The 25,056-nt window shown below is 40.0% G+C and overlaps 1 protein-coding gene across 1 annotated transcript; it reads left to right on the top strand.

The window, feature by feature from the left end:
• The first annotated feature begins 5,434 nt into the window (after positions 1 to 5,434).
• LOC137942431 (non-functional NADPH-dependent codeinone reductase 2-like) lies at positions 5,435 to 6,884 on the top strand. Its single transcript, XM_068788069.1, has 3 exons — positions 5,435 to 5,754; positions 5,842 to 6,085; positions 6,218 to 6,884. Exons 1-3 carry the CDS (start codon positions 5,435 to 5,437, stop codon positions 6,626 to 6,628), a joined length of 975 nt encoding a protein of 324 aa, XP_068644170.1. The 3' UTR covers positions 6,629 to 6,884.
• Positions 6,885 to 25,056: the final 18,172 nt, after the last annotated feature.

The following is a 25,056-nucleotide window of genomic DNA, read 5'->3' on the forward strand; positions in this document are numbered from 1 at the left end:
AAAAATAATAAAATAAAATAATAAAATAAAATAAATAAATCTAACCTAAGACCATGGAGAACAAAGAAATACACTTAATACGTGCCTCCCCGGCAACGGCGCCAAAAACTTGATGTATAATTTTAGCTACATCGGCTTTAATACCTCGCAAGCGTACGAATCGTTCATGTAATTTAGCGGTAAGCGAGGGTCATATCCACAGCGAGGATTGAATTTTGTGTATTCTTCAGTCAACTAGCCTAACCAAATATGATGAATTAATCTGAACTAAACATTAATTATATCCTAAATTAATTAACTACTTCCTAAATTATCAAGCAATAATTTAATTAACTACTTCCTAAATTATCAAGCAATAATTTAATTAACTACTTGCACAACAGGAAACGTCAACTCTGGATTTTACCGTGATTCGTGCCTCTCGAGCGCCACGTAACCACGAATCCGGATTCTCAATCCTTGCGTCTAGCCCCTCTCGGGCGCCTAGAGTTAATAACAAAGCTCGGATTACAATAGAATGCAGAAAATCAATTTCCTATTGTGATGATGCTAAAATTATCAACTATGGATTTTACCGTGATTCGTGCCTCTCTCGAGTGCCACGTAACCACGAATCCGGATTCTCAATCCTTACGTCTAGCCCTCTCGGGCGCCTAGAGTTAAAGACAGAAATCGGATTAAAATACCAAAATCCAACCTCAATTATAATCTTACCCTAATTAGCTAATTTAATCAAATATCAAGAAAACAAATCTTAAATAAACCTTAATTATCAAATCAGATTCAATTAACATTCAAAACCTAAGTTCAAACTATATGAAAAATTAAATTCAATAATGACGAATTACTCCCCTTCTTCCTCCTCTCCTCTCGCTCGGGCAGCAACTCGTTCTCACGGGTGCTGCAATTTCCGGAAATTGGTGGCGTCGGGTAGTAATAGTGAGTGGCCGGAGGTAGAGACGACGCCGGCGACGACGGTTAGAAGCCGACGGACGGAGGTAACGTCCGGCGAAGAACGAAACAGAGCTGACGTTTTCCAACCGGCTCTCTCGAGTCTCGGTTGGAGTCGGAATAGCTCCGGGACTGGTCGGAAATACGTAACCGACGCCGGAGGATGGTCGGAAAGAAGAAGTGGCACCGGAGAAGCCCTCTCGGATCCCCTCCCGGCCTGGCGAGCAAAAAATAGCACTGTCGAAATCACCTCGACGGAGACTCTCTCGAGCTCTCCTCGGGGTTGTTCTCGGTTGCTGGACGGCGGTGGACGGTGGTGGACGACGGTGGCCCGGCGAACGGCGGTGGGGAACTCCTCTCGGATCCTCCCCTGTTTCGGTCGACGGTGCTCCTCTGTTTTTCGATACTCTGTTTCTCTTTTCCTTTCACGCTCCTCCTTCGGGTCCCCCCTCTCGGGTCCCTCCTTTCGGTTTCCCATTCGACCTCTCTTACTTCCTTTAAATACCATCTTCTTTATTTTAAAACTATTTGACCTAAAAATCACCTCCATTTCACTAAGGCCATTTTGGTAAATATCTTTTTCTCCACCAAAATTCTCCTGAAATTCCATAATTAAATCTATAAAAAGCATTTCAGGAAGAAATAAACCTTAAAAACAATAAAATATAATTCATGAGAGAAAAATATACAATATCGACAGTGATTAATGCCAAATTCAATAAATGCTCATTTCATTTGAAAACCGATAAATAACCACCTATAACACAATTATAAAGGTTATTCTATTATAATTAACTTAGTTCTCATGTCAGAATATGACATCTATCAATAACACACTTGTATGTGCTTTGTTCTGGCATGATAAATAGGGTTCTTTGGTAAATGAATAGAACTCTGACTGTCACAACACAACAGATTCTTCTCATGCTTGAGACCTAATTCTTCCAAGAAAGACTGTAACCATACCATCTCTTTGATGGCTTCAGTCACTGTGATATATTATGACTCAGTAGTGGAAAGAGAAACTATTTTATGTAACATAGAGACCCAACTAACTCTAATTGGTGTACCACCCAATGTGTATACATATCTAGTGGTACTCCTCTTGTCATCAATGTCTCCAGTCATGTCAGCATCTACATAACCTTGTAATCCCAAGTCTGACTTTTTGAAACATAAGGTTGAGTCTGCAGTGCCTCTCAAATACCTAAGAATCCACTTCAGTGCTTCCCAATGTTATTTACCTAGATTACTCATATATCTACTCACAATTCTCACTACATGAGCACTGTTTGGTCTAGTGCACACCATGTCATACATGAGACTGCCAATAGCAAAGTATAAGGCACATTGGCCATGTAAGCTCGCTCCTTCTCTTTAGAAGGTGACTGCTCCTTAGATAGCCTAAAATGACTAGTCAAAGGAGTACTCACTGGTTTTGCATCATTCATGTTGAATCTGCTCAACACCTTCTTCACATATTCTTCTTGTGACAGTTTCATGAGATCAGTATCCCTAGTAATCCTCATCCCATGGATGTGTTTTATAGTATTCAAATCTTTCATTGTAAACTTCTTGGACAACTTCCTTTTTCAACTTATTTATTTCCTATTTGCAAACACCTGTTATCAACATGTCATTAACATATAGCAGCAGAATGATGTAGAAGTCATCAAGTTTTTTCACATAACAACAATGATCTACCTGTCACCTCAAGAAACCAATACTAGTCATGAAGATGTCAAACTTCTTATAAGTGGTCTTGGAGCCTATTTAAGACCATACAAGCTCTTTTGAAGTTTGCACACCATTTTCTCCTTTCCTTGTGCTTTGAAACCCTTTGGTTGCATCATGTAAATTCCTTCCTCCAAATCACCATGAAGAAAAGTTGTCTTTACATCCAACTGTTCTAAGTGCAAATCTTCATTTGTCAGTAGTCCAAACAATGTTCTAATAGTAGTCAACTTCACTACTGGAGAGAAAATCTCAGTGTAGTCAATGCCTTTTTTTTTTAAAGCCCTTTACAACTGATCTTGCTTTATACCTCTTGTTGCCTTCATATTCGCCTTTTATTAGGTAAAACCATTTATTATGCAAAGCCTTCTTCCCTTTTGGTAACTCGGTCAACTATCATGTTTGATTGGATAAATGTGAATTTATCTCATCCCTCATGGCCAACTCTCACTTGGCTAATTCTCAACTTGTACAACTTCCTCATAACTGTCTGGTTCACCTTTATTAGTCTATAAAATATAATTCAATTCAGGGGAGTATCATTGCGGTAGTCTGTTAGTTTTGGTAGATCTCCTGAGTTCAGTCAGAGGAATGTTCTGACTTACTTTTAGGGGTATGTTTTCTTGCTCTTCCCGAGCAATATTCTCCAACTCAATAATTGGAAGATCTTTCAACTGAATCACTTCAAGCTTCTTAGCTTCATTATTTATGCTCTCAAAATTTGTTCTCAACTTGCCTTTATAAAGGACACTTGCATTGAAGATCACATCCTTGCTCTTGATAACCTTACGATTTTGTTCATCCTTGAAACAATGACCAAACTCGGCACCATCATAGCCAATAAAGAAACATATCTTGGATTTAGCATCAAATTTACTTCTAACAGCAGAGTTAATGTGAATATAATAAACACAACCAAACACTTTCAAGAAAGAAAGGTTTACCTCTTTGCATCTTCAAAACTCTTTTGGTATTTTGCAATCCAATGCTGTTGAAGGACCTTTGTTGATCAAATAGGCAGCGGTGCTAATAGCCTCAAACCAAAACATCATTAGCAATCCCCGCATGTAATCTCATGCTCCTAGCACGCTCGTTCAAAGTCTTGTTCATCCTCTCACCCACACCAATCTGTTGAGGTCTTCCAGGAATGGTCTTCTTTATTTTGATTCCATTATCAACACAATACCGCTTGAAATCATTGCCTATGTATTCTCCCTCATTATCTGATTGCAGACACTTCACTTTCAAATTTGTCTCATTCTCAACCATTGTTCTCGATCTCTTGAATGTATAAAAAACATCATATTTGTTTTTTAGGAAATAAACTTATACTTTTCTGCTTGCATCATTAATAAATGTCACATAGTAATTAGAACCACCAAAGGAAGTAACAATCGAAGGTCCCCACACATCTGTATGAACCAACTCCAATTTTGTTGTCTTTTGCTCCTTTCCTGCCTTAGAAAAGTTAACCTTTTCTGCTTGCCAAAAATATAGCCTTCACACAAACTGTTGTTTACAAATTTCAACCCCGATAGCTTCCCTTTGGACTGAAGCACTTTCATTCCCCTCTCACTCATGTGATCGAGCTTATAATGCCACAAATCCGAATTAGTAACAGCATTAGCAGCTGCAACTTTGTCTCAACAACTCGAAATGATGTAAAGAGTTCTAGTTTTAACTCCTCATTCAACAACTATGGCTCCCTTAGTGACTTTCTTGGCAACACCATTAAAAGTTATATTATGTCATTCATCATCAAGGTGCCCTACTGAAATCAGATTACGCATTAGTTTTGGCACATGTCTCACCTTATCAATTTTCCACACTGACCCTTTTGACATCCTCAAATTGACATCACCAATATTGGTAATATCCAAAGGTTCTCCATTAGCAAGATACAACTTCCCGTGATTTCTAACAACATAATTCTCCATGATCTCACGGTGCGCAATAGTGTGAAAAGAAGCTCCTGAATCTAACACCCAATAGTTAATAGAGCTATCAATCGATAAGAGGAAAACATCTTGTACTTCTGCAGTCACTGTATTTGCAGCATAATTTTTCTTTTCATCCTTCTTCGATGCTCTACAATTTTTCTTTATATGACCAAACTTACCACAATTCTAGTATTCCACATTCCTTCCGAATTTGGACTTGCTTCTTCCTTTTCTTGACTTCCATCGACAATTGCCCTTGTTAGAATTCCTCTCGAAATTCTTGCCCCTAATATCAACATTAGGGTAGAATTAGATGTTCACAATTATTTGTTCGGAGTTCTTTCTACGAACTTCCTCAACAAAAATATCATAACATACGAGACAACAATGACGAATTGCTTATAAGCCCAACCAAGGTTATTCAATAATGAAATGGCCGTATCCGTGTCTTCCGCTAGTGCCTCCTTACTTTGCAGCGAGAAAATAACCCAAAGATTTAAATCACGATCCAATAAAGAATCTAGATCTGACTGTAAAGACTGAATCTGTTGCCTAAGGTAAAGGCCTGAAGTTTTTATTGGTAGGCACGCATAGCTTTCACATCACAAGTGCCGTCTAAAACAGGCAGCTGATCTTCCTTATCCCACGCATAGCTTTCACATCATAATTGCCGTCTAAAACAGGCAGCTGATCTTCCTCATCCCAAACTTTTGACTCGCATTAATTATTTATTTATTATATGTCAACGAGTGGAGGCCAGCCCGTTTTGAAATACAAAAAGATAGAATCGAAACTTGAGTTGCTTGGGTATGGAAAGCGTAGCTATGCCGGTTGCAAGATTAAGCTCCGGCGACGGTGCCATGCTGTGTATCGGCATGGGGACTGCAGTGTATCCCATAATCGAATCTGAAATCACGAAATCAGCCGTTCTTCAAGCCATCCGGCTAGGGTACAGACATTTCGACACTGCATCTATCTATCTGACTGAGAAAGCCCTGGGAGACGCCATCGCTGAAGCTTTACGCAATGGTCTTCTCAAGTCCAGAAGTGAAGTCTTTATCACCTCCAAGCTCTGGTGCTCGGATGCCCACCGCCATCTTGTCCTCCCGGCGCTCCAAAAGACTCTCCGGTAACACAACGTACTAGTTTCTCGTTTTTGTTCTTGAACAAGATGATGGCTTATATCTTATTTGCATCCCTATTACTTATCTCGCAGGAATCTTCAGCTGGAATATCTTGATCTGTACCTTATTCACTGGCCTGTGAGCTCAAAGCCTGGAGAATTTATTGTACCTGTGGAGAAGGAAAATTTACTTCCCATGGATTTCGGTTCTGTTTGGGAAGCCATGGAGGAGTGTCACGCACTCGGACTTACCAAAGCTATTGGCGTTAGCAACTTTTCTTGCAAGAAACTGGATCTGTTACTCTCAACAGCCAAGGTTAAACCTGCAGTCACCCAGGTAAGCTGATTTAGCGCCACGAACATCACACATCAGAAATATTCTTTGTTAAGCACAATTCACAAATATTAGTTCACCCAAAAGATCGAAAAAATTGGAGCAACTCATATTTGTTTTTTCACAATTTTGGAGGTGGAGATGAATCCTCTTCTGCGACAAAAGAAACTTAGGGAGTTCTGTGAGAGAAAGGGGATAGACGTATGCGCTTACTCTCCCTTGGGAGGGAAAGGAACTATCTGGGGAGACAATAAAGTAATGGAATGCCAAGCCCTGAAAGAAATTGCAAAGGATAGAGGAAAAACTCTTGCCCAGGTGTGTTTGAGGTGGGTTTACGAACAAAATGTGAGCGTATTGGTGAAGAGCTTCAGCAAGGAGAGGTTGAAGGAGAATCTGGGGATCTTCGATTGGGAATTGAGCGAGGATGACTTGCAAAAGATTGACCATCTTCCACAGCATAGATCTGTTTCTGGAGAAACTCTCAACCTTGTCTCTGAGAATGGTCCTTATAAGTCTCTGAATGAGCTTTGGGAGGATGAGGAGTGATGATCGGAGGGCTAATAACGTTGTCACCTCCAGCTGCGTTTGTTAGGAAGAATGAGCAGAAATCCGCCATCGAGGGGTCAAGGTATTCCGGCCACAGTCTTGTGTTCAACATTTATAATTTCTAGCGTAAAATTGTTAAATTTTATTTTACAAGAAATCAGAGTGCCATTGCATTAACAGAGAGATCTGGTGCGAACTTTAGCACGGGATGAACAAAGAGGAGAGGAAATGTGAAGCATATTGGGTAAGAGCAAAATTCATTTTAATCATGAATAAATTCATAAATTAAGGGGAAACCCTAAACCTCCCGTCATGGTAGTCATATTCCTAGATAATTCTAAATCACCCTTCTAGTCTATCTAAGGTTTGATCGATAGAGATCACACACAGATTTGCTAGACCAAATATTATTTTGACAAAAATATGTGGTGAAAAATTCACATATAACTTATCAAATATCTTTCCCATTAACGGATGGGCAGTTACAATTGTTCACTATTTCTTACGTCTAAGGGAAATTATTTTCAAAAGAAAAGGTAAAAAATTGTATTTGTCCAACATTCTCTCACTTCACCCATTCGAATACTTAATATGTATCATTCCATATTGATGCATCTTTAAAAATGTTTCCTATAGATATAATATCTTTATATCCAAACAAAAGAAGATTAAATTGTATGAATCGTGATGGTAAGTCCTTTAGAGTAAGTATTATCTTTCATGTATTACAATGCAACTGTCTTCTTTGAATGAGCACAATATGTGACACATATTTTTATGAATGAACTTCCAAATGCTCATATAGGATCACCAAAATTTAAACATACATTGGCATTCTCTAAACGTCATATATACAATTACAATAAGAGAAGAAAAATATGAACTAAAAGGAGTTTTATTGTTTTACAATTGACAAAATGTGATATAAACATATGGATATCTCGATCTTACAAAATAATTACACTGTAGAACTAAGTCCCATATGTTGAACATGACCCTTATAAGGAATATGTAGTAGACCTTTTGTCAACGAATTCACAATCATTAATCCAGTGATAACGTGTTCCATAAGTACTTTGTTTGTTTTGACATGTTCTCGACTAGTTAAGAACTTAATGTCAATATACTTACTACGACTTTTGCTCGTATTGTTTTTAGCCAAAAACACTGTTACAAAATTATCGTAGTAAATCCTCAATGGTTTATAAATTGTGTCAATAAGTTTAAGCCCAAAAATAAAATTCTTCAACCATATAGTTTGTGATGTCGTTGCAAAATACGCTACAAACTCTGCCTATATGGTAGAAGTAACAATGAAATATTATTTTGCACTTCTCCAAGAAATGACCCCTTTAACTAACAAGAAGACATATCCTGATGTTGACTTTCTCAAGTCAAGGCAGCCAACAAAATCAGAGTCTGAATATCCAATCACCTCCAGATGATCAGATTGCCTATATGTAATCTTGTAGTCTTTTTTCCCCTGAAGGTACATAACTTTCTTTGCAACTCTCCAATTGTCCAAACCTAAGTTACTTTGATATCAACTCAACATTCCAATTGCATATGATATGTCAAGTTTTATGCAAACTTGAGCATACATCAAACTCCTAACAACAGAAGTATAAAGAATGTTTTTCATTTATTCCCTCTCCAAATCATGTCTAGAACTTTATTCCAAATTTAACTTGTTTCCTTTGATAATAGGTGCAACACCAGATGAACAAGTTTTGCATATGAAATCTCTCTAAAACAAATAGAGACTAAATCAAATATTGATTTTTTATTTTAACAAAGTATAATAAGATAAATCAGTATATTATTCACACAATTGTAACTCTACAAAAGAATAAAATGCACATAAGGCTAAGAATAAGATGTTGTAGGTGCCAAAGTTTGAATACATAGAGTGATGTAAGGGTTCAAACAAATTTGTAGCCATTCAAAACATTCATATGTCATTTTGCGATTATGACTATGAAAGGTTATTCATTTCCTTGTCCATTGAATGAATAGCAAACACTACCAATAGGCCTTCCTTCCCAACGGTTATGTAGGAAACAAGCAGAGTATATGTCTTGAATGGATTGCCTTATGGATAATTGATTTTACTTGGTATTGTAGTTCAAATAATAAATTTGGTAAAAAATTCATGATTTCAAAATCTTTGAAAAACATTTTAAAGATGAAATTAAGTATATATAATTTTTTTAAAAAAATTGATGCCCTAAGCTCTAATCAAACTAACTAAAGCTTTGGGATGGATTGGCCATTCTCTTACATGGCTAGAATGCTTCATATCTAGAAACCGAAATGATACACTTTGGTTTTCAAGTCTTTAGTTGATTAGTCTTCTAAAGTCCTTTGAAGTATCTTGATCATCTTAGTAAGTATGGTTCTTCTTCTTCTCTAATTGACGATTCTTTCATCATAGATCATCATGATTGTGTGTCACTCAAAGGCTAGGCACATTTTTCTTATCTGAAACATTTGATAAACTCATATGCAAAATTCATAACAACATGTTAATATTAAGTTATTATCAAAACATGAGGAATCCAAATACTTGGACCAAAAGCAACCTTTTATCGACTATATTTAGAAGTTATTGGTATACAGAAATAGAATACCTAGATGATTATATTTGGGAATATGGTATAGAACCCATATTTGAGAATCACTTAGGGTATGTTCGGAACCCCTAGAAAATAAAAGAAAATAGAAAATAAAAATTTGACCATTATTATTCTCAAAAATATTTAATAAAAATAAGAAAATAATGAAATTCTTTTTTTCTTTTTGGGAATATCACTAGAATATCTGAATAAATTTTTTTTAAGATAAGTGTAGAATGGATATTGTTGGAAGACAGGGCCCAAACTCACACAACCAACGAAGACCCACTATCAAAGTGTATTAGAAGATGGGCCTAAGCCCATAAGACCAAGGAAGACCCATGGATCTAAGAGATATAGAAGATGGGTTCAAGGCCTATAGGCCCACATACATTGATGGCAAGATGATAAATAAAGGGTCGTCTCATAGAGATGGTATTGATGTAATTATGTTAAAGTTCTAGGGTTAAAACCCTAAACACTAAACCCTAACTTCAGGGGTATTATTATAATATTGTAATTTCATAAATCTATAAATAGCGCTTCTAAGGGGAGGGTTAGGAATAATCAATTCCATAACCTTTCTTCCTCCAGTTTTCTCCCAATGGGTTTCTTTCCCTTTTTATTGATAAGCTAAATTTATGGAGTCCTGAAAATCAACATGGTATCAGAGCTTTGATTTTCAGGACTCCGACTATGGTTTTTCAGGTTTTTCTCTCCTTCGGTTTTTCCCATAGTTGTTGAATATTAGTTTTTAGATTTGTTGATCCTTTTCTCCCATATTAGTTTTTTTACTTCTTCCAATTACTAGTATTTTATGTTCTCTCTTCTCCTCAATTATTTTTTTTTTTACATTGGGCATCTTCTTATTTTTTCCCTCTTCATATCATCAACATGAATTCTCTTTCCCCTTTCTACGTTGCTACGTTGCGCGGTCTTCCTTGCTCTAATTTCTTAACACTGCCACCTCACTCATAAAACAAAAAAAACAAAAGCTTCCTGAAATCTTTTACTGCTTCCTCACTTTTCTATCTCAAAAGGAGTCACGTCTTGAAGCGAATTCAAGCTTCTACGACAGCATCAAGGAAAACTCGTTTGTCAATACTTTTTCTAATCCTATTTGCAAGCTTAATCTCTAGGGGATTATAGAAAAAAAATGGGTCTTCTTCTTGAAGCCACGAAAGTCGTGCCACCATGCGGAATTTCAAGGTCGGTGAGAAAAGCAAGAGAGAATAGCTTAAGAGCCGGAGGAGGTGGCAGTCGATGGTTCATGAACCATCGCCTAGACGGTTCACGATCCGTCACTTAGGTGACCCATCCGTCAGACGATTTTCCACTAATGGTGGTCGCTGGTTACGACCTTCGATTTTCTGTCGTTTGGTGGTCTCCTTTGATGGAAAGGAGCCTATAAAATGGGGTTTGGTCTAGCAGAGGCATGTCTGACCGTTGCCATTGACAAACCTCTGTGATAGACGAGACGTTCTGTTCGCCGGAGACGATAGCCGAGAAGCTCTGTTAGTCGAAAGTTGACGCCATGTCAGGAGGTACGATTTTGGTTTATGAATTTCATATATGTTTCCGAAATTCTATTTTTAAAGTATTCCTACATGTGGTACAGAAAAAAAAAAAAAATTTTGTTCAGTTGGTCTAGTATTTGCAATCAAATTGTTTGAAGCTACATGTTACCAAAGTAACCTCTGTAGTGTAGAATAATTTACTAGAAATACATAGATGTTTGTATGGAGTTATTTATGCAAATTGTGCTCGACCCAAAGGAAGACACAATTTGGCCAAATCAACAACATGCCCGTGATGATAAATGTGTGACAATTATAAAGACTTTTCATGTGAACAATAGTCGGTCCAAAGAAAGGTTATTGTTTAACAGAGCTGATTGTCAGTATTTTATCATTGCACTGAGAGTACCACTTACAATTAATTTCTCTGTCCAAAGACTATGAATTAATGTTGTACTAGGTATCTTGAGATGGGTCCCCAATTTGGATTTTTTTTAGTACATGACTTTTTTTTTCTTTATGTGACATGCTAGTTAATGTGAGCATGCTTGTTTATTTTGTTCTATATATAGTTTCTGTTGCTACTGCTACAAATGTTACTACTCACATAAGCAGCATTCCAATGTTGAGCGGGACAAACTTTAAGGCATGGAAAGATATCATGGAAATTGTCCTCGGTTGTATGGATTTGGATCTTGCACTTTGGGCAGAGCAACCCACTTCTACTCCGGACAACCTCAATGAGGTTAAAATTGATAAGTGGGAGCGCTCTAACTGAATGTGCTTGATGATCATGAAATGCTCCATTCCGGATGAGTTTTGGGGCTTTATGACTAAGAGCAAGAGAGCCAAGAAGTTCCTAGAGGAAATTGAACAATATTTTGCCCAGAACGAAAAATCGGAGGTGAGTAGCCTTTTAGCTAAAATCGTTTTGATGAAGTATAAGGGCAAAGGGAACATAAGGGAGTACATCATAGAGATGTTTCATCTCGCATCAAAACTCAAGTCATTTAAGATAGAGCTGTCTGAGGATTTGCTCGTGCACTTGGTTTTGATATCTCTTCCTGCACACTTTTGGCAATTCAAAATGAAATATAACACTCAGAAGGACAAATGGTCCCTAAATGAGCTTATATCTCACTTTGTGCAAGAGGAAGAGAGGCAGTAGCAGGATCAGACTAAAAGTACTTACTTGACCTCGACCTCTCAAAACAAGAAGAAGAAGAGAGGTAAGGATGCTGCGGAAGGTTCTTCTTGGAAAGAAAATGAAGGCTATCAAATCCAACCGTGATGGTGAATACTTCGGAAGGTATGATAGATCAGGAGAACAACGTCTAGGACCTTTTGCGATTTTCCTCAAAGCGTGTGGAATTGCTCTGCAATACACCATGCCGAGCAAACCCAGCATGAACGGTGTTGTAGAGCGATGAAACCGAACTCTTAAAGATATTGTAAGAAGTATGATTAGTTATTCCTCTTTTCCAGAGTCACTTTGGGGAGAAGCTTTAAAGACCGCATTGTACATCTTTAACAGGGTACAGAGCAAAACAGTTGCCAAAACCCCCTATAAGCTTTGGACAGGCAATAAGCCTAACATTAGGCACTTGCACATTTGGGGTTGTCCAGCTGAGGCGCGGCCTTATAGGCCACATGAAAGAAAACTGGACTCAAGGACGGTTAGCTTTTATTTCGTTGGTTACGATGAACGCTCTCGGGGCTATAAGTATTACGATCCCACATCAAGATCCTTCTTTGAAACGGGAAATATGAGATTCCTTGAGGATATTGAGTTTGGAAGGGAAGAAAACATAAAGAATATTGTCTTTGAAGAAGAATCTGTTATTGACATTGTTCAGGTCTCCATACCTATTGTTGCTCAAGACACGGTGCAGGCACTAGAGGACAATGTTCAGGCTCCTATTCCTGAGATTGTTCCAGATCAAGACAACAATGAGATTCTTCCTCTTGCACCACCTTTAGAACAAACTCAACAACCTCAAGAAATGTCATTAAAGAGATCCACTAGGGAGAGGAGACATGTGATTCCAGATGATTATATCATATTTCTCTAAGAACATGAGGATGGCGTTGGATTGACAGAAGATGACCCGATTAACTTCTATCAAGCCTTGCACAGTTCTAACTCTCAAAAGTGGATTGATGCCATAAAGGATGAGATGAAGTCTATGAATGACAATGAGGTTTGGGATCTCATCGAGTTGCCTATAGGTGTGAAGCCCATTGGTTGTAAATGAATATTTAAAACCAAAGGGATTCAAATGGCAATGTCGAGAGATATAAGGTCCGTCTAGTCGCTAAAGGCTTTACTCAAAGGGAACGCATAGACTATAAAGAGACTCTCTCCGGTATCTTCGAAAGACTCTTTTAGAACAATAATGGCACTAGTGGCTCATTTAGATCTAGAGCTACATCGGATGGATGTCGAAACTACGTTTTTTCAATGGAGACATGGATGAGAAGATTTATATGGTACAACCAGAAAACTTTGTATGTGGTGATCCAAAGTCTATAGTTTGTAAATTGAAGAAATCCGTTTATGGTCTCAAACAGGCTTCCAGTCAATGGTATCACAAATTCCATTAAGTCATAACCTCGTACGATTTTTAGGCTAATGTTGTTGATGACTGTATATATCATAAGTTCAGTGGGAGTAAATACATCTTCCTAATATTATATGTCGATGATATTCTGCTCGTTAGTAACGATATAGGCTTACTACACGAAACCAAGAAATTTCTGACGAAGAAATTCGAGATGAAAGATCTTGGTGATGCCTCTTTTGTATTAGGTATACAGATATTTAGAGATCGTTCTCAAGGTATCCTTAGGTTGTCACAAAAGAGCAATATCGATAAGGTTTTGAGCAGATTCGGCATGCAAGATAGTAAACCAGGAGACACACCCATCGCTAAAGGAGACAAGTTTAGTCTCAAATAGTGCCCAAATAATGATCTTGAAAGAAAAGAGATGTAGAAAATTCCCTAAGCATCAATAGTGGGAGTCTAATGTACGCTCAAGTTTTTACTCGTCCCGACATAGCATTTATAGTAGGAATTCTGGGCAGGTATTTGAGTAATCAGGGTATGCAACATTGGAAAGTAGCCAAACGCGTGATGCGTTATTTGAGGAGAACAAAAGACTACATGCTCACTTATCAGAGATCAGACAGTGTAGAGATCATTGGGTTCTCTGACTTTGACTTTGTCGGATGCCAAGATAGCAGACGCTCCACATCAGGCTACATTTTTATGTTGGCTGAAGGAGTTATCTCATGAAAGTCTGCTAAGCAGACTCTCATAGCTTCTTCAACCATGGTTGCGGAATTCATTGCTTTTTTTTAGGTGTCCAACCACGGACTATGGTTGCGAAACTTTGACACTGGGCTGCGAGTGGTAGATAGCATTGACAGGCCATTAAAGATTTACTGTGACAATAACTCGGCGGTACTTTATTCTAACAACAACAGGAGCTCAACGAAGTCAAAGTTTATCGACATCAAGTTTCTAGTTGTTAAGGAGATAGTTCAAAATAAGCAGATTTCTATAGAACATATAGGGACGGACTCTATGCTAGCAGACCCATTAACCAAAGGTTTAATACCTAAGGTCTTTAATGAGCACACTGCTCATATAGGCGTTATTTCTAAGGATACCTTAGTTTAGTGGGAGTCATTTTTTTGTACTATATGTTTACTTTAGACATTGAGTTATTCGATTTTTTACGTAATAAAATTGATTGCTTATTATTCTATTTATGAACTTGTTTGTGTTCTTCTATGTGCAATGTTCACATTGCATTAAGGACTTTGGAAAGATCTCACTAAAGGCTAAAGAGGGACTAGTTGGAAATAGGCATGTCTGAGATCACATTGCATGTAATTTCCATGTTACTCATCCATATTTGATCTATGTCATTGAGTGTATTAGTATGGTGATCATCGTGGTTTAGTCACGACTGTAATGTGATGAAAGTCACGGTGGTTCCATTATTAATATATAAGATGGTCCCATTATTAATAGTATACAGATGGGCGCCTAAAGAATTTGTCATATAATTGTTTCAGGAATAATATGTAACCCAAGTGGGAGATTGTTAGGAAATTCACATTTCCTATTCTAATTTGGGAAACATATTTATTATTCAATTATATTTTCTATTTTTAATGGAATAGGCTGAAATTAAGTGATATAATTTTGTTAAGCCCATTAAGGAATATGGGCCATAGATATGGGCTATAAATATGGACTAATAGAGTAGATATCATAGGGAATTATGGGAACCCTATATAAGGAGACACATTATGGTTATGGTCCCCAATATATTAAATCACATACAGTTTCCCTTCTCCCCATCCAGAAGATAAACGAAGATCCCATTGAGGAACTAAGGAGATTTAGTTGAGGATGATCACAAAACCAAAAATTCTTTCATTGATTACTACAGAATTCTGCAATAGGTGGTCGTTTGGAATGGATCCAGGTATTTATCTAGAATCCTAATATTCTGACATAATATAAATTCTAGATTATGGATTTAAGATTACTGTTTTTCTAACACTCTGCCTTGTATGATGTCATTTTCCATGGAACAGAATGTTGCTCTGCTCTGTATTGTTTCTCTCCTTCTCCGTCACCTATCGAGCAACGGAGAAAATGCATTGCACGTCTTCCCCTAAATATCTGCCGTTACTGTCGTGAATATCTGCTGAAAAGTTGCAGTCTCTTCACTGGAATTGGCTGTCATCACCATTGAGCCTTCGAACATTAATGACGAAAGTTTCGGTTAACTTTGGAGCTTCTCTGGCAGGCAACCGATGCATCATTCCGAAAGTAGCTTCATTATTTGATCAGCTCACCAGATATCGGCCAGCCGCGGGGAAAAAAATGGAAGCTCTATTTCCGCACTGTTCGGCCGAGAGGAATTAGGGAGGAAGAGATATTTTTTCCGTTTCAGGGAGCAGCTCTCGTCTCTGTCGGCTGGTTTATTCCGGAAAGTTTCCTGTTGCTGCTCCGCTCTCCTCGGAAGCCGAGATCGTCGCCGTAGGGAAGAAGGAATGAGATACCTTTTTTGGACGATGATTCCGTTGCGGTTTACGGAGTTTCAGTCTAGAAATTTTCCTCGCGAAGATTTGGTTTTCCGTCTCTTCCGCGCGGGGAAGAAGCACTATTTCCCGATTAAAGGTTGTCCTAAGTCAAGAAATTTTAATTGATCAGCCGGTTCAGTGCCTATTTCAGCCCAACCCGGACCGTGCTGATAGCAACCCAGCAAACTGATGTTCTGTTCCAGACCGAGTTAACTCGGACCAACTCGATCCGGGTCAACCTAACTTGGGCCACTTATTTTCTGCCTCAGTAAACGTGCCCAAGATTTCGGCGCAACTCGGTAAATTTTTTATCTCTAGTCGGATTATTATTTTTGAAGAATTGATATATTATTCCTTCGTCAACATATTATTTGGTCTAGATATATGCATTGGATTATTTCATGGGTCATTTTACAAGGATTATTTTGGGTCATGTTAAATGGGCCCAAGTCAAGCCCATTTCAGTTGTTGCTATTGTGTATCTTTTGATGAGACATTATTATGAAAGAAGAGGTGGCCTCATACCATTATTTATTGTCAATCTCGTAAAAAATATCAATTTTTTTTTTTTGGTTGGGAGTCCATGACGGAAGAACTTCATCCCCATAAAAAATATCAAATTTATTTGTGGTTGGGAATCCATGACGGAGGAATTTCATCCCCGTAAAAAATATCAATTTTTTGTTGTTGGGAGTCCTTGACGGAGGAACTTCATCCCCATAAAAAATATCAAATTTTTTTGGTTGGAAAATCAAAGTTCGGTAGCTACAAAACCGGCACTGAAGATAAGGCTGCCTTCAACTGCTGAAAAGAATGATCCGCTGGCTCCGACCAGTTGAAAGCATTTTTCCTGAGGAGATTGTTGAGCGGCGCTGCAATCTGTCCGTAGCTACGGATAAATTTTTGGTAATAACCAGCGAGGCCCAAAAATTCCCTTAATGCTGTGATGGATATGGAAGGAGGCCAGTCTGTGACGGCCTAAATCTTTCTCTGGTCAACCTTTACCCCAACGGCAGAAATAACGTGGCCCAAGTATGCCACCTCATTTGTGCCCATAGAACATTTGGACTTGTTTAAAACCAATTGATGTGAACGGAGGAGAGTAAAGACTTGGTGAACGTTCTCGTCCCAATGTTTGTTATACACCAATATATCATAAAAAAAGACTAGAACATATTTCCATAAGAGAGAGATAAATACCTCATTCATGAGGGTTTGGAAAATGGATGGCACATTGGAGAGACCAAAGGGCATCACTAGGAACTCGAAATGCCCATGGTGCGTGCGGAACGCTCTAGTTCACATCTGAAGGATGAAATCTAATCTGATGATAACTTGACTTCAAGTCCACCTTTGTAAATATAGTGGCGCCATGTAACTCATCTAACAGCTCGTCCAACACAAGAATGGGAAATTTGTCTTTAGTTGTGTTAGCATTGAGCTGCCTGTAGTCCACACAAAATCTCTAGGATTTGTCATGTTTTTTGACCAGTAACAGCGGGGATGAGAAAGGAGACCTGCTGGGCTGAATAATTCCCTGGGCGAGCATATGTTGGCACTATCTCTCAATTTCATCCTTCAGTAAGTGGGGGTAACTGTAAGTTCGAACCACCACAGGTTTTGTCCCCAGTTTCAATCTGATGCGGTGATCACAGTGGCGAATAGGCGGAAGAGTAGTAGGTTCCTGAAATAAATCTTCAAAGTCTGTAAGTAATTGAGATAACGTACAGTGCTCAACACTCTGGACCTGAACTGCCTGAAGTGTGCAGGGCACAGTAGCATGTGTGCCATGCAAGGTGATCTAATGCTGGCCCTCTGTGAAGGTCATGGTCAGGGCCTAAAAATCCCACAAGATAGGCCCCAACATCTGGAGTCATTTAACTCTGAGTACCAAATCAAATCTTGCCAGTGGAATCACCAAGAAATCGGCAATAAAGGAGTGGCCCTCAATTCAAAAGGGGGTGGCTGTAGAGAGACCCACACTGACGATTTTGGCCCCATTGGCCACTGCGACTGGGAGGCCTGTTTTCTACGTGATTACCAACCCAAGTTGTTATGCCGCTGGCTGACTTCTGAAGTTGTGCATGTTGCCAGAGTCAACTAAGGCTAGTAACTGTAGATGGTGCAACTTGACCTGAACTTACATTGTATTGGAACTGTGCATGCCAGTCATGGCATGGAGTGAAATAGCTGGGGCATCATGTTCTGTTTCAACACTATCTTCTTCTGGGAGTATTTCCTCAGTATCCTCAGAAAGAAGCACACTGAATAATCTCTTGCATATGTGACCATGTACATACTGTTCATCACAATTAAAACAAAGACCCTTTGCCCTCCTCTGTTCCATCTCTTGTCTATTCAATTTTTTTATGTATGGTACTGGCAGCGTGGAGGAAGAACTCTCTGCACGTGGAGTTGCACTGTGTCCATTATGTGGAGGCCCTGAATAGGGGGAGGGTGCAGTGGTAGTCACCCCTATTGGCCAAGTTGGTCTTCGGACTAGGGATTCCTTCAGAACTCACTGTTTAGTATCAATGGTCCTGGCCAAGTTCATAGTGTGGTCTAATTCTCTAGGTTCGTGTAATTCAACCTCCAGACGTAGGGCCTCTATCAAGCCAGCAGTAAAAAGGTTAACATATTGGGAGGGTTTGACATTGGTACTGGCTCTGGCCCACCATTCCTGGAAGGTCTTTTGGTTCACTTCAATTGTGCCCGTCTATTTCAAATTCACCAATTCACCCAACGGATTGCTATTGGCTGGAGGACCAAACCTCAACATGCACAATTGTGTAAATACATCCCAATCCGGAACCAAATGTTCATTTGTGAATTGGTGGAACCATAGAAGCACTTCATCGAGCATGTGGAATGCGGCCATGTTATGGTCCTGGGGTTAACTACCTATGTCTTCCGCTCCTAACAGGCCGGTCTTTTGGGTAGTATTGGCTAGGTGTTTAACAACTGGTATCAGAGCAGGAACACAATGGGCTATTTATTTTCCCCAAAAGGATGGATTATTCTGGACGAGGTATACGATTTAATGGAAAAAGTATGCAAAGATATGGGAGAAATACGTACATCGTATGAATCTTCCATTGAAATTACTGCAATTGAAGTTTCTACAATTAAGAGGGCTGCCACAGTCGACACTAGCTCGGACAGGCAGGAGAGGCAAGCAATCAGAGACCTCTTTGTATCTCCGGCGGCTGCTACCTCCAAATTTTGGGATTCAAAAATTCCAAAAATGGAAGGGTATACAGTACACTCTTCGTTGGAAAATCCAAAATGGGGTTCGGCATCAATGCCAATGGATGCCATACGTCTTTCCGAACTGAAGACACAAGGAAATCCTAAGCCAAACAGCGAGGAGGTAATACAAATCCGAACAAGGGAAATCTCTGAATAGGAACGTCATGCGCAAAAATCCCGAGCAGGGCAATGGGACCTAGAAATTCCGAACTCAAACCTCTTCTACTCACGACAAGCAAATCTTTCGATGACTGTTTCGACCAGGAAACAAGCAGCGAGGCCCCAAAAGACCAGCCTTCGCCACCGGACACGGAAGAGGCTCCGTCGGCATGATCAGAAACATGTCTGGTGGGATGTGACTTCCGACCACAACCTCCCACTCGCAATCCACTTCTCGGCAGACCAAAGCATACCCAAGTTCCAAATTGAGGGGGGTAAGTGTTTCAGAATTATTTTTTCTGAGGGGGTTTGTTTTTCTGTGGATGAGCACAGTCCCTGTGCAGCTATGAATCTTCGAATTGCAGATGTAGGGTTTATTTTTCTGGATCCCCTGTATGCTGTTCGGCCACGAACTTCACTTTCAAAATTTTGGCCTAGTGAGTTTTTGTTTTGGGAAGTAGAGAAACACATCCAGCATCGTTTTGGCTACCTTACGGCTGGTGTGTATTACTTTCGAGAGGGATTTTTTTTTGGGATGTTGGGAAGGATAGATGTGCTCAAAGGAGCTAAAGGGCTAGCAATTTTAACAGTTGCAGCAGTAGGGGTGGGGTACCGGCTTGGTGGTTGTTCAAAGGTCGGATGGGTCTTGGTTTGCACCATCTGCCATTCTGTCACTAGCCTTAGGGTCTGTATCAGTACAATCTAATTCTAGTGATGGCATGGATAATCCAGCAAATCATAATTTCTCTGCAGGGTATTCTTTTTGCCCACATGATGATGTTTCCCATGTGAAAGGTTCAGGTCAATTTGCTAATCAAGAGAGTCATCAGGACAAAAATGATTTGGATTCAGAACCACAATTTGCATCCAAAGCTCAAGCAGGTTATGAAACAGATTTTGGTCATGAGAATAGTAGTTCTACTCACAAAGAAAAATCTGGCCCAGAAGAATAGTTCACTGTCCACGATGAAGGATCCTCTCATCTTGGACGAACAAGGGTTGTCACTGAAGAGCCTTGTTCTGAGGAGGGTCTTGTTTCTGGAACGAAAGTGGATAACAAAAGAGCAGTTTTTGACGAGAAAGAAGATTACAACGAAGACCATTTTGTGCAGACTGAGAGAGATGAAGTGAGTAGCAATCACAAGGAATTGGTGAGAAGATACTCTGAAATCAACTTCCCCATCTATCTAGGGGCAAGCAGGGAGGTTGAGTCAGCAGTTCCAGTAGAGGATGAGGAATCAAGTGCAGAGGTTACTGCTGAAGAGTACCACAAATTTTACCATTCTCTTGCAAAAGACTTTGGTGATGAATTTGGAAAATTTGGAGGCAATTCTGTAAAAGTGTCCTTCCATATTGTCACTGTGGGCACTGCTTGTGCCTCTGTCCCTGCAAGGAAGACATTAGATCTGAAACCGTTCATGTTCCTTTGGGATTCTATCCATCATTGTGATACAATTTCGGGATTTCCGGACCACTTGCAAATTTTGAAGTTGGGTGATATTGTCCTTTTGAATGCTGTTTCCAAAACAGTGCTGCCCATACCAGCAATTCTAGCAGATGCCTTGAGAGCTTTAGGAGAAGAAGCTACTAATGAACAAACTAGAATCCTTGGTGCATTTCAATATGTCTACAGTGATATTTTCCTTCACCATGGTACAAGTTTGATGCCTAAGAACCCTTCAGCATGGAGTGCCTGGAATTCTCTTGGAAACATGTGTAACAACGCACGCCTCACATATTGGCTCAATGTGATTCAGAATATTGATGACACTGGACTCCTTTTCCTTGTGTCTCTAAACCCACCTCATGAGCCTCGAAATATTGTGATCAAGTCGTCAACAAGCCATCCTGTTCTGTCAGTTGCAGCCCCCAAAGCCTTTCTTGAGCTTGATGGCATTTAGGGAACAAGAGGAAGATGGTATTGCGGAGCATACCAAGGCTATGGGTTTGATGAAAATGGCTTCAAGGCTATCTCGTAGTGGGACCAATTTATGGCACCAAGGGAACTTATTGCTTCTGTTGTTCCATTTATGACAGCGTGTGGTAAACATGAATGCGCCTGGCCAGGATCTGGTTCCTTCTATGGCACTACAGATTCTGGTGGAGAATGTGGTGTTTTAGCAGAGACGATGTATTATGTTCCTGCTGAAAATAGGGCCAACTACTGGTACTCAACAGATTATGGACTGTTCCGCTTTTGTGTAGCTGATACTGAACATGATTGGAGGGAAGGGACCAAGCAGTATAATTTTATTGACGAATGCTTTGCATCAGGAGACAAACGGCACCAGCCATGGCTTATGTTCATTGTCCATAGGATCACCCTCCAGCAACTCAGGCAGGATATGCAGTTGGATTCACTACTTATTGAACATATTACCTACCTTGGTGAGTGGGCTGTAATGGATAGAGAGCATTCAATGTCTATGGCTGGGGCTACTGACGCATGGGAAGCATGCACTCTCCACCTTCCTGATAGGGCGAGGCCAGATGTACTGTTTTCGAAGGTTTCAATTAGTTCAACTGTTCATGTTGTGCCAGCCATGGGTTCTTCAATGTATCATTTACTGTCAAGGGCAGAGGAGCTGAATTCTCTAGTGTCGGGTTTTGCTACCGTAGCAGCACTGGAGAGTGTCCTGCTTGACGCATGTGGAGACCTATTAGCTTCAACAACAGCAATGCCTGTAAAGGAAAGTAACCTCAGAACTCACCTTATACAACTCCAAACAAGCGCTGCTTCATGGGTTCTATCTATCTCAGCCATCGAATTTTTGTTTACCGGCCAACGAAATGAAGAATGTCCACGAGAAGAATTATTTATATTTTTTCTCTAAACCAAAAAAAAAATCCTATAATGCTTGCTCTAGTTTTTGGGCGTCCAGAGAGCTCATATGGCTGTCGCGGATGCTACTCGGGCACCGGTGAAGATGTCGACATACAGACACTACTTCCGAGCTTGAGGACAAGCTCGTTCTTCCGGGGGGGGTGTAATGTTATGCACGCGATAACATTATTATTTTAGTTGTTTTCTTTAATTTACTTTGTTTTATTTCAGTTGTAGGTCACATGGGTATTTTTGGAATTATTTATTAATAGGGATATTTTTAGAATATTTTATTCATAGGGATATTTTTTTAATATTTTATTAAACCCTAACAGGGTGAACCCTATATAAGGGGTAAGAGTAATGAGAAAGGGGGAATTGAAGTATTAAGTAAAGAGGCTTGAGATCACCTTCTTGATCTCGAGGTTAAGGTTTTCCTCAAAAACCCACGTATTCTCTCATCCTCCATTGATCTTCGTCTTCCCCATGTCTTCCTACTATCCCTACGGTAATGCCTGGAAGGCCTGTAACCCGTGGCAGATCCTCCCAAAAAGTCCTTGTGTCAGATCTAGGACCGTAACAGGCCAATTGGACCCGGTCATCCGTCGGTGTTTTTTTATGGTAAAAGAATTGGTCACATCAGTGTAACCAAATCAAGGGGTCCTTAGACCCATCAATTGTAGGAAAGTCAAATTTCACATACCTGGGAACCGAATCAGGGGCAATAGCATGAGGTCCCAATGGGGGATGTGGGTGGCGCGGCGGTGGTGGGTGGTGCACTACCGGTGGTTATAGCTTCCCGGCGGCGGCGCTCGAAGCCCATTGTCCTCCTGTTGTCGGAGGAGGAGCTGGATTGACACATCCATGGCTGCCATGGCCGAACGCAGGTCAGCCGTGGACTGACGAACCTCATCAAAGAAGGCCTCTGTCCGTTGATGATTTTCATCAATCAGTTGATGCAAATCCTCTAGGAAAGAGGAATCCCCAACGTTGGACTTGTCTGATACCAAGATGTTGAGATCTTCCCGAGCCATGGATCTCGTCACCCTTCTTACCTCTCTTCCCTCCAGATTGGCTGTTGACACTGGAATAGAACTCCAATTCTTGGAATGTGTAATGGTGGAAATGGATTGAGCCTTGTGGACGCTCGACCTGAATCTCTAAGGGAGAATTTGACCTAGACCTCTGAGGGAGAATCCAACCTGGCTAACACTAAACGATTCAATGCTTAATCTTCATTCAGCTCTTTGTCCCAATAAATAGGTTTGGGGACGAAATTACAACTCAGACCCATGGGTTACATGGTTCACGCAAAATTATATTCAAACCAAACCAAACCAAATTCAACATACATGAAAAGGAAAATAACATAATTTAATTCCTACGTCTGTTGATAACTCGGGATGCTATGGAGTCCATAACATGTCGGTTGACTAATGGCAGCAAGTTGCAATAGTTCTTCTGAACGACGTGAGAGGGCATCAACAACTTTGTTCAATGTATCGGCCTTATGTTACACTGTAAAATCGAACCCAATTAATTTGCCAATCCAGTGCTATTGGGTAGAAGTTGATATGCGTTGGTCCAACAAAAACTTCAAACTGTAGTGGTCAGTTCGGATGATAAAAAATCTGCCCCACAAGTAATGTCTCCAATGGCGGACGGCCTTCGCTAAGCCAATGAGTTCTCGTTCATAGGCTGGTAACTTATGATGGTGGAGCACTAGTTGGCGGTTGAAATAGGCAACACGGTACTGAGATTGTTGGAGCACCGCCCCAATACCGCCTCCAGCTGCATCACATTCTACAAAAAATACAGCTTCAAAATTGGGTAACTGTAGTACCGAAGCGGAGGCCAAAGCTTGCTTGAGTGTCTGGAATGATTGTTTAGTGGCATCATTCTAGTGGAAGGCATTTCGGCGAAGCAGGTTGGATAAAGGAGCTATTAGGGGCGCATAATAATGAACTTTCTATAGGGACATGCTAAGCCCAAAAATCCCTGTAATGCTGAAATATTTCTCGGTTGTGGCCAATGTATGGTAGCTTCAATTTTTTCTTGGTCCACTGTGACCTCTGTTGCTATAATAACGTGACCCAGATAGGCCACCTGATTTCTACCAAATGAGCACTTGGACCGTTTTAAGTATAGATGATGAGTCTGAATAAATTGGAATACTAGACGTAAGTCTTTTAAATGTTGATTCCATGACTTGATGAAGATCAAAATATCATCAAAGAATAATAATAAAAATTTTTGAGATAGGCACTAAATACCTCATTCATTAAGGCTTGAAATATTGACGGGGCATTGGATAGACCGAAGGGCATTACGATGAACTCAATGTGACCATGGTGAGTACGAAAAGTGATCTTCTCTATATTCGGAGGGTACATTCTAACTTGATGATACCCCGAGCGCAAGTCCAACTTTGTAAAAAATTGTGCCCCATGCAGTTCATCTAATAACTCATCCACAACTAGTATAGGGAACTTGTCCTTAATGGTCTTGGCATTTAATTCCCAGTAGTCCACCCAAAACTTCCAAGTATTGTCATGTTTCTTCACCAATAGAACTGGAGAGGAGAAAGGGGATACTCGGTCTGATGAGGCCTTGTTCTAACATAATTTTGCATTGACATTCAATTTTATCCTTTTGGAGGTGGCGTACCTATAATGTCTCACAACCACCACACCGGACCTTGCCTTCAAACGAATCTGATGGTCACAATGTCTCAATGGCGGTAGAGTGAGAGGTTCCTAAAAGAGGTCTGTAAACTCCAACAAGTTATCAACATTTCTCCCTATAGGGTGCTGTTGTTGAAGGCCATGTACGTGGGTTGTAACCTCAGGTTGACTGCCCTGTAATGTAACCCTATCATTTTCAAACTCAAAGCTCATGGTCAATGCTGAAAAATCCCACAAGATTGGCCCCACGTTTGGAGCCACTTGGTGCCCAGAACC

Source organism: Aristolochia californica, unplaced genomic scaffold (assembly GCF_029961685.1).
Source record: "Aristolochia californica isolate CCGP_79_NKW_82.1479 unplaced genomic scaffold, dmAriCali1.0.hap1 SCAF_10, whole genome shotgun sequence".
In the NCBI taxonomy this organism is placed as follows: domain Eukaryota; kingdom Viridiplantae; phylum Streptophyta; class Magnoliopsida; order Piperales; family Aristolochiaceae; genus Aristolochia; species Aristolochia californica.

Bases quoted from the DNA above. Each gene is read 5' to 3' on its own strand.
- LOC137942431 (XM_068788069.1), top strand. From the start codon at position 5,435: ATGGAAAGCGTAGCTATGCCGGTTGCAAGATTAAGCTCCGGCGACGGT. The intron at 5,755-5,841 runs GTAACACAACGT...CTTATCTCGCAG, and splicing joins GCGCTCCAAAAGACTCTCCG to GAATCTTCAGCTGGAATATC. The intron at 6,086-6,217 runs GTAAGCTGATTT...ACAATTTTGGAG, and splicing joins TTAAACCTGCAGTCACCCAG to GTGGAGATGAATCCTCTTCT.